This window comes from Helianthus annuus, chromosome 13 (assembly GCF_002127325.2).
Source record: "Helianthus annuus cultivar XRQ/B chromosome 13, HanXRQr2.0-SUNRISE, whole genome shotgun sequence".
Classification (NCBI taxonomy): Eukaryota; Viridiplantae; Streptophyta; class Magnoliopsida; order Asterales; family Asteraceae; genus Helianthus; species Helianthus annuus.
The window spans coordinates 135,019,261-135,029,696 of record NC_035445.2 but is presented as its reverse complement, the minus strand read 5'-3'; the positions used below and the strand labels follow the sequence as shown (position 1 = coordinate 135,029,696).

The 10,436-nt window shown below is 41.0% G+C and overlaps 1 protein-coding gene across 1 annotated transcript; it reads right to left on the bottom strand.

Annotated features, from left to right (window-relative positions):
- Window positions 1-2,913: 2,913 nt before the first annotated feature.
- Window positions 2,914-8,349, bottom strand: LOC110901759. Its single transcript, XM_035982370.1, has 7 exons — window positions 8,160-8,349; window positions 8,016-8,075; window positions 5,970-7,349; window positions 4,241-5,848; window positions 3,290-4,111; window positions 3,126-3,184; window positions 2,914-3,048 (listed from the first exon to the last, which is right to left on the bottom strand). Exons 1-7 carry the CDS (start codon window positions 8,347-8,349, stop codon window positions 2,914-2,916), a joined length of 4,254 nt encoding a protein of 1,417 aa, XP_035838263.1.
- Window positions 8,350-10,436: the final 2,087 nt, after the last annotated feature.

Here is a 10,436-nt window from a genome sequence, read left to right as displayed (position 1 = left end):
TGTAATAAAAGGGTCAATTTATTTGCCTGCATGAAGATTGCCACAAATTAATATAACTGCACACCATCAGAAACTAACCTTACTCTTGGGAAGAGTACGGGGTTTTCGCACCCATCACACCACATATTGTTGTCTTCACGTACCACACCTTTCATGCAGCCTCCACCGCCACATGTCAGCCTAAACCACTCCTGGTTATTGCGTATGCGCTTAAGTTGAACATGACAGGTGAATTCAGCACTCTGCACAAATTACCAGCACTCTGTAAATATGCTATTTGGGTGCGCTATATTAAAAGAAAGCATATAGTTTCATAGGGGGCATACCGTGTGTTGCCTATTTCTTCTTCCGTCGTTCAAGATGGCTTCTAGGGTGGTCCATTTTTCTGAATAGCCGGCGACAGTGTTGTTCCCTGACATGGCGTCACATGTAGATCCAGCAACTACAGGTTGTTGAAGAGAAGGCGAGTATGACCTGCAATGTGGAGACTTATTTATATAGTCATTTAAAATAGTCTTTTGGAATGAAAAATGTTGTTTAATTCAAAATTTAATACAGAACTATTATGGGCAGATGATCAGCCGATGTTATTAATGTGCAGTCTATTATTAATATGATTATTAATTACATTAGCATAACCCTCAAGTCAATGTAAAGTCACATTAGTAATTAGGGATATAATTGTATTTTAGTGTTAGCTCTTCACCTGCATAGAAACTGTCAACAATTCAGACAAACTTAGTTACAAAACAATGTTAATCACATCATAAAGAAACTTACATCTATCAGGTCAGAAAGTCCAGGAATGGCTGTTAAACTTCCACCAACAGCTTTTAATGTATAATCGATTTTTGGCTCTGGCTGATAATGTATAGCTGATTATTTACCACTCACATCTTTCCTTTTCTTGTAAGCAAGTCGACCCCCTGTGGTCGTCAGTAATCTGTGTTGCAGACCCGTTCCTACATAGGACCGCACGAGAGTCGCCAGCATTGGCTATTATTATATGTATTCCCATTATCAAAACAGTTAAAGCTATCGTTCCACAATAATCGCTCACACTGCATTCATCAGCTAAGGATAAGTCAGCCTGTAAAAACGCTTTGTTATGAGACCCTTCCACTTGTTTTAAAAACAAATCATCTGCATCTGAAGCACCAGTTGGTGCTGCTTGTGGTAGATCCGAATCCTCAAAGAATAACCTCATGGCATGTTCTTTAACATAAGATGCAGCCTCCGACCCATTATGACCATCAAATAAAGCATAGAAGGAACTTGCGAGACCCCACTTGTAAGCATCGCCCAGATGCTTTGAGAGGTCATCAATCATGATATGTGGTGTTCGTTTGATCTGCGCGGTCCAATGTCCGCATGACCTCCCTCCTGACCTGATGCTTGTTGGACAGAAACTCCTTGTAGTAGACTCCACAACAGTATTACTCTTGATATACACAGAGCAGCTTACAGCCTGAGCAACAAAGAACAATATGTCAGTAAATAAAAAAACCTAAAAAACAATTACAAAATATACCACTCTCATATTTTAGGTTGATCTAACTATTAAATCAAGCAACACAGATCATATAAAAACATGTATAGTTTTTTTTGCAAAAAATCACTAAATTAACAGACCTAACCATCATAAACAAACATCAGATTTAAAAAAAACGTCACATGCAGGGTTTAAAATTTTCCAAGATTAAGGTCCGATCAAGCTGATACGTGGAAACAACCAAAAGGACGAAAATATTATAAGTGGTTTAGTTAGTTAATGAAGAAGCGATGCAACTTTTGGTTCTATATACTTAATACTAAATAAAGCCTATTTATCCATACATAGATCAACGCCTGCGAAGCTTTCGCCTCACACCTCGCACCTCGACTCCAGACCTAAACGACTCTAGGACGGAACAGAGCAAACATACAAACTAAGCTTCTATTTCTTTTTTTCATTGTAAACTGAATCTTTTTAATTCTCGTAGTTATCTGGCCTAATACTAATGATAAAATATTGACAACTAATCACGGAATCACAGAAAAATTCAAGATCTCAATTTGCTTCCACCAACAGCTTTTAATGTATAATCGATTTTTGGCTCTAGCTGATAATTTATAGCTGATTATTTTTTAAATCAAATATATTCTTATGTATGGATGTTAAGAAAACTGGTGGGATTTATAGGGTGTACCTCAGAAAGTAACACAACAACAACCGCAGAGATGCAAGGAATTTCCTCACAGAGTTGGAAAATAACGCGAATAATTGTAAAAACTTGTAGATCCTTCAGTTGTAAACAGTAAAAAACATACAATTTTCTTTCAGTAATTAGGGGTGTTAAATCGTTTGTGTTCAGGGGTTGGAAAGTTAAACCATTATCTGCTACAAATCTGTTGTTTTTGCCAACTTCACCCATCATCAAACATTGTGCCAATTGTTACATCACATTTCATTAAAAAATAAAGTGTGGAAGTAACATGTTACCATATATTCAGTGAAAAAATAAAGAGTGGAAGTAACTAATCTTATAGGCATATGGGTAATTATGCAATAATCAAGAATATATAAAAATGGAGGATAGGTGTGCGCTAAAGTTATAATATCAGTGAAAATGTTGTCAATTCAGATAGTTGTATTATCCATTTTTTCAATCAATATTAACTCATTGAACGGTTACCTGTGAACAATTGTTCGTTTATTCCGGCCGCTCTGATGTTTCCAAATTGTTAAACGTTTCTTTGTAAACGATGTTTCTGGTATGGTTTTTCATGCCACTGTCGCCGTCCTCTATGATGACAATCTTTAAACCTTCAGGTGACGTAACCCTTGAAAGTGCGACGTAAAGCTGGCCATGGCTAAACACAGGTCGGGGCAAATAGAGACCAACTACTTTTAATGATTGGCCCTGGCTTTTATTAATGGTCATTGCATAGCATGGCTTCACTGGGAATTGCCGTCTTTTCATAATAAATGGCCATTTCGATTTCGTGGATGAAAGGGTGATCCTTGGTATCAAAGCAGTGTCTCCATGATTTGACCCAGTAAGTATCCTAGCTTTGATAACAAATTTCCCCAGGTCTGTGATAATAAGGCGTGTGCCATTACATAAGCCTTGTGAGGGGTTCACGTTTCGTAGAAGCATTATAGGGAGGCCTTCTTTTAAATGCAAAGCATGCGGCGGCATACCTGACAATGCCAAATAATTAAAGATTTTAGTTGGCAGTAGAAACTTTTTTTAACTAATATTTTAGCGCGGTCGCGGGGGGGGGGGGGGGGGGGGGGGGGGGGTACCTGGGAATGTCAAAGAATTCAGGAATTCAGTCGGATAGAGTTGCTCCTGTTCTAATACGTCCGTGGATGCGCGACATATCTCATCAGAACTCTTGTAGGTCCTTGCGGTCCGTTTCAATTGTTGAAACATGTAATCATTGATTTCATCCGCGTCTATATTGCGTGGGGTTAGTATTGCTCTTTCACACAAAAAATCGTAATCATCCTGCCTTTTTGTAAATGACGGGAAGATAGCGTTAACAATTGATTCTACAGGGACACCACAACTATCAACGATGAACCTGGCGGGTATCTCGATCCAGGTCGGCTCATCTTCACCTTCTTTGGCTTTCGACGGAACGATTCCATCGCCAATGTCTAACAACCATTTGTTGAAACGTTGTCTATCCATGTCTATCACACCTGTGGAGGTGTATTCGTTGACGCGCATACTCCGGTGGAGAGTGAAGAGTTGACAACTTTTCCACAGGTTCGATTTATTTATGCATGCCTGAACGACATCTTCTCTTTTTCCCTTTGAGATGACGGGAAGGATTTGTTTGAAATCGCCACCAAGTAAGACAGGCATGCCACCAAACACGTGTTCCCTGTTTGCATAGGTACAGAACCCCAAGATATCTCTAAGTGTTTTATCAAGTGCTTCAAAGGCGTATTTTTGCATCATTGGTGCCTCGTCCCAGATGATTAACCTTACCTCATGCAAGAGGTGTGCCAATTGGGTATTTTGCTTAATGGCACACGTGCTACTGTGAAGTAATTCTAAAGGGATAGCGAAACGGCTATGAGCTGTACGACCACCGGGTAACAGAACAGATGCGATACCTGACGCAAGGGGATACGTAAAGTTAGTAAAAATGGAGTTGATTACGCAACCAGATACATTAAGTAGCGTGAGAATAATTATACACCATAACAGGATTATTTATTATTTCTTTTACCTGAAGACGCAACCGCAAGGGCTATCAGCCCCATAGATCTTAAGCGTGACAAGATGGTCCTGTACAGGAAAGTCTTCCCGGTCCCACCCGGACCATATACGAAATAAAACCCTCCTTTTTTTGGCGGTAACGGAATCAATGACCCTGTCGTATATGGCTGTCTGTTCCGTATTGAGTGATGCGTACAGTTGCCCGTGTTCATCTGTCAATTGTTTTCTATTGTAACTCATCTCTTCCCTGATTAGACGATTATGCATCTTATCGAGGAGCGACGTATCCGGCTGTGGCATATCCGTGAAATCCGCCAATGATTTGCCATTTTTCTCCAATAGTTCATTCAGCTCAATCAGGCAATAGTTCTTAAGCTGGTCGTCTGATAAGTGTAATCCTGGAAACATGAAGTGTCTACGTTTCATGTACAAAATATCATCAGAAAGTATCTCCCAATTCTGCGCCCACAGTTGTGCCGGGCGGTTCACTTCGCAAAACAATAACATGGTAACAAACAACCCCCGTAGCTGTGAACCAGACGCCCATAATTTGGCCTCTGAAAGAGCGTCACTCCACTCCTTGTCATCATTAAGCAAGCCATACGCATAGCAGGCTTCTTTGTACGTTTCATACACCACCCCATCAACTGTTTTTATTTCTTTGAAACTTCGGGGCCCTCTCACAATTCCCAACAACATCCTTAAATAATACTTTGGCCCAGCTGCTGGATTGCAATACACAATCCGCCCAACGGGTGTCCGTTCCAACCACTTTTTCCATACCTTGTTATCCTCTTGCCACACATACTGTGTGGGTATCTCGGCGTACGTCAACTTTCTTGCCACTGCATCTCTATTGTTCAGCGCAAACCATTGGATGAACATTGTTTCTCCTATCCCGTCCCGGTTTAACAGGGCTGGCAAGTTGTCCGAATCACGCAACGTGAGCAATTGTTGGTTAGGTAGATGGAAGGTTAGCTTCATGACGGACGGGAATGAGTAATGTATAGGAAATGCAAGTATTCGCCACACAGCCTCACACGGCGATAAGTACCGACAATCCAAATAGTTTTTAATCTCATCGACCTTAACAATCTGTTGTGCACGCTTTTCGCTGTCACTGCCAATGTTTTCTTGAACAACCATTGTAGCCCTATCCGGCCCCTTGTTTAAGTATTTAAACAGGTATTTTATTGCTCGAAACTGGTTGCACCATTCAACATTGATGTGTGATTCATACTTCAAGAGGAGATAACGGTTGTATGGGATGACAAACCTGTTGTCAAGCCTAGTTTTGCCCTTCATGAAGAAAATCTTGGAATCCCTTCGTCGATAAACCGGGTAACCGTCTTCGTCAATTGTCGTTTCTTGATAAAATGGTTTTGGAAAGTGTTTCATGCATTTCCCGTCTATTGTACACGAAGCACTGCGTGCGTCATTCCCACATGGGCCATGCAACATGTAATTTGTGACAGCCTTATAGCCGGATAGGTCGTCAATCTTTGATGGGATCTCGGCCGAAATCAAATCATCTATACCAGCAGGTGTACGAAACGCGGCAGTATGTTCACGCCAAAACAGAAGGTGCGCATGCGGTAGTCCTCGTTTTTGAAACTCAATTGTGTAAATGGCTGTATATCACCACGGGACACATACTCAAGATAGAGAGGGAAAAATTAGCAAGCAAAAAACGGTGAGAATTGGTGGAGAATTGATAGCAAAAGAAAGAGTTGAGTGCATTACAAACTTTACCTGCTTTGCATTTGCCAAAGATTTGTTTCTTCATAATATCTTCAATCAAAAAGGTCAGCTTTAGCTTAAAAACGCGTGATACAACATCTGCACAGTCATGGGATTTCTGGCCTGGTATGAGAGATACCATGTATTCGACCTCAGGCCATTTTGGGTTGGCTGTAAAGGTGACAAACAGGTCAGGGTTGCTAAAAGAACGACACAGAGCCATGGCGTCTTGGTAATTTTGGATCATATATCTTGGACTGCCCGTAAAGGTTGCAGGTAAAACTATCCGTTGTCCGATCGCCTCAGCACTTGTATCTCCACGTGTTACAGCGTCGCAAACATTATGGTAGAGCTCAACGCGCAGCTCATTCTGGTTATTTCTCATCCAGCGCAACCTTTGTTCTTCTATGGCCGTGTATGCGTCAACCAGACGTTGTTGGTATAAGCGACCGCCTCTGAACAGGGTGGTGCCTTCATTGTTGCGATAATGGATTCTGTAGCAGTAGTATTCCCGCATCGTAACACACTGTCGCTTAGTCGCATGGCGTCCGGTGTTGTCATGGTAGCGTATTCGCTCGTGGTACCCGGTTTCTCCGTATGGAAACAACAACGGATACTGCAAAGGCATGTATAGCTGATGTAATTCCGATATCCGTTGCAGCGCTCCGTGCTTTGTGCTGACGACAACATTGCGTGGCTCGGTGTCTTCCCCAAAGTCGTTTGTGATAAGAACGGCAACTTCAGACACATTAGGACGATTGTACTGTGGGTTATTCATTACATGGCCGAGTAAGCGCAGCTGACAGTCGTTTCTTTCATTCTGAGCGCACCAGTTGCGCGCCATTCGGAAGGCGTTAGCCACAGAACTGTGTTCGTCTAACATTCTTATGAGGGACGCAACAATTGCTTCGTCTACTGTGTCCTCACAATGGTCCTGGCCGAACAAAGCAGCTATACGGTTTTTGATTTCGTTTTGCGTGTCGTAGAAATACAGCTGAGCATGTCTGGGCTGTTCACCTTCAACTGGTAACATGGATCCTATTCGGTGGTAGTTCTGACCGCTTATTCGAAAGGTATATAGGCTTCTACCACTGTTTATAGCATGATCAATCTTTGCCCCAAATGATGTGAAACAGAACATGCTGTTGTACACTCTAATCTGTTCCCTGAATCTAACCGTCTCTGGGTCGTTACAATCAAGTAACGATCTTAATGGCTCAGGGGCGTCAAGAAGGCGAGGAAGCAAAACCTTGCCATCCTGGCAGCACGAAGAGAAAGTCGTCCCATCAGACGCCTTTGTATTTTTGTTCCTCTCCTCATACCACATGACTGCTGCACAATTATGACATGTGAAGGTTGGACGGCCAAGGCTCTGGTACTCAACACGCGCACCTGTAATATTTATAACAGGTAAATTTAGTACAACACACGGATTGAGAGTAGCGTACCCAAACGGTGGAGTAACGTTAGACGCAAAAGGGAACAAAAATTGAGTGGTAAGAAAATAGGGTTGGACAGTACCTGCTGATGCAAACGCTGCCCTGCGCGGGGTTCGAATACGAACGCCTGTTAGCAAAATTAAATATGGCAATGTTATTCCTGTGGTGGTGATAGACGGGTAAAAGCCTAGTAGGGTACCGGGAAGTGATGGAAGTTTACCTTCTGTTTTTTAGGGCGAGGAGGACGCAGACGTGATGGACCCGCCACGTTTTGATGAGAATTTTGTGGCTTGCAGGAAATACTGTCTGCAAAAAAACATAATAGTTATGGAAATGGTAGAAGGATAGTAGTAAACAGTGTAGCTAACAGTGTAGACCTTGGGCAGATACGGAGGGAGAACATGTTGTTAGTGGACATACCACAAGCAGTATGTGCACTGTATCGCTCCGCATAATGTTTTTACCTGCAACATATATTAAGGGAAACAACTATGATGTAGGCGTCGTATTAGGTTGAGGGATGATGTAAGTGTGGAAACAAAAAAAATCGAACATGCATCGTCCTAGTGGGACGTTGATGAGGAAACATGGGAACGACTTTTTATTGATCCTTCTTTGCCCGCTCCAGTGGCAGTACCAGTGGTCACCGTAGCACTTGGCGGCTGTATTTGAGTGTTACCTGAAACAGGGAAAAAGATGCAGATATAACAAAGACAGCATAGTAGGCAGAAAATTAAATCACTAAGTATGAAAGTAAATTGACGTTCTGCATTAAAGTAGTATCCGTGTTGCAGCATTTTTGTGTAGAAAAATTCAAGATCATCCCATTTTTGATTCACCAAACACGCATCTAACATCAAATTAAACGAATGAATATCTGGTAACACCACATGCCTGGAATCAACTTTACTTGTAACATGATTCCCGTTCTCCAATAATTTATTGTTATACATAGTCGATAGTCCATATGCATTAGATTTATTTAATTTTACTTTTAATTTATGCCTCACTTTATGACATCTCTCCTTTTTTGCAGGTAATTATGTTCACACGTTATTTTGTTTCAATTCAGTGTATATTATTTTAAATAATAAAAACATTAATAAATTTATATTTGCATTACTTTAAAAATAAATATTTAAATTAATACCCATTTCAAAGGTCTTAATTATACTGTTTTAAGAATCCATATTTAGGAACTAATTTTTACTTTTAATATACCACATGCGTACATCGTCCCAGTGGGACGTTGGTGCGGAAACATAAGAACGACCTTTTATTGATCCTTCTTTGCCCGCTCCAGTGGCAGTACCAGTGGTCACCGTAGCACTTGGCGGCTGTCTTTGAGTGTTACCTCAAACAGGAAAAAAGATGCAGATATAACAAAGACAGCATAGTAGGCAGAAAATTAAATCACTAAGTATGAAAGTAAATTCCAATCCCTTGTGTGCGGCCTGATGGCAGGGCCGTCAAAATTTGAGGGCCTAAACTGTTTGTAGCCTAATTGGATCTTAAATTTGTACGTGCACGCATGTCGGTACGCGAACGTTATGGCTATATGGTTCCGTTTTCACAAAGAGTACAGCTAACCTGTGTTGGGGTCGGCTGAGGATGCAAATGTAGTTATGGAAGAAAGTGTAGGTCCACAATATGTCACGTTCTTCCCACCACGGCCCACATAGTTACGACTTTGTATATGGATGGAATTTTTGCCACCCACGAAGCTGGTATCGCTGTAGCTGTTCATCAATGTAAGACCGAAATATGTTTGCACCTGGCCGTCAGACAGCGTATGGGAGCGAAGGCGGACTTGTATCGAATGACTAACCATGTCAGGAGCAGCAGGCCATAACCTGGAAACCTCATCTTTTTATGAGGGAATGGGAAGGGGTAGAGCTCAGCATTTTAAATTCCATATGTGGGGTCGGGGATAACACTGCAATTCAAAGTTCCGTACCTTTGTCAGGTCCAGCCTGGGTGAGCAGTTTTAGCCCACAAACGTATTGGATCAACCCGTTGGCCATAACACGTGAATGTGTATGAAAGGAGAAAGAGGCTTCGAGCATCACGAATGGGCGCAGAGGCAGCTGCATGTTGCATACAATGTCATATAATACATCATAAAAAAAACATTCATGCATGTTCGGGGGGGGGGGGGGCAGTGGATGTTTTTCCTGTTTTGTGGCTTCTGTTTGTTTTTGTGGATTGTCAAGGTTTCTGTCAGTGGATGGTTTGGATCTGCCATTGGCGCTTTTAATTAGGTTAGTAACTTATTTTCATATTTATATGCGTGCTGATTTTTATTAAATAAAGTCTATATTTTTTAACAACAATCTTTTAATCCAGTAGCTGAGATTAAACCTCCTGATACCATGATCTTTGTATGCAAACTAAATCCAGTAGCTGAAGTAAGTTGTTAACGTTTTAATCTAGTATATATGCTGATTCTACTTTACTAAATTTCTCTCTTTTTTAACATAGGATGAGGATCTAAATACTATCTTTTCACGTTTTGGAACCGTGACCTCGTAAGTCATCAAATCTTGAAGTGTTTTATCTGACCAAATCCATTTTCTTGTTGGAATAGTTTTTATAATTCATAAACTTTTGCAGAACTGATATAATCCGTGACTATAAAACCGGTGACAGCTTGTGCTATGCTTTTATTGGTGAGCCGTTATGATTCTTTGATATTTTAGTTTAAGACATATTAATTTTAATCTGAAAATGTCATTTATATTTCAGAGTTTAAGCCAGTTATATTTCAGAGTTTGAAAATGTCATTTATATATCGTGCAATAGAGAAGCATTACACTTTTGGTGTGGGCACAACTCCTAAGCGTCGCCACATTATTTGAATACATAAAAGAGAAAGTCACAACTGTGAAAACACTTAAATAAGCTTAAGAATGAGCATTGCCATATCAGCAAGAACCCTCCTCATCATCCCGACCATCGTCTAGCACATCAGTAACATCCTTACGATCAACCCGCACCCCATCATCATCTTCATCCGAGTCTTCAACGCAGCTGAAAAGAA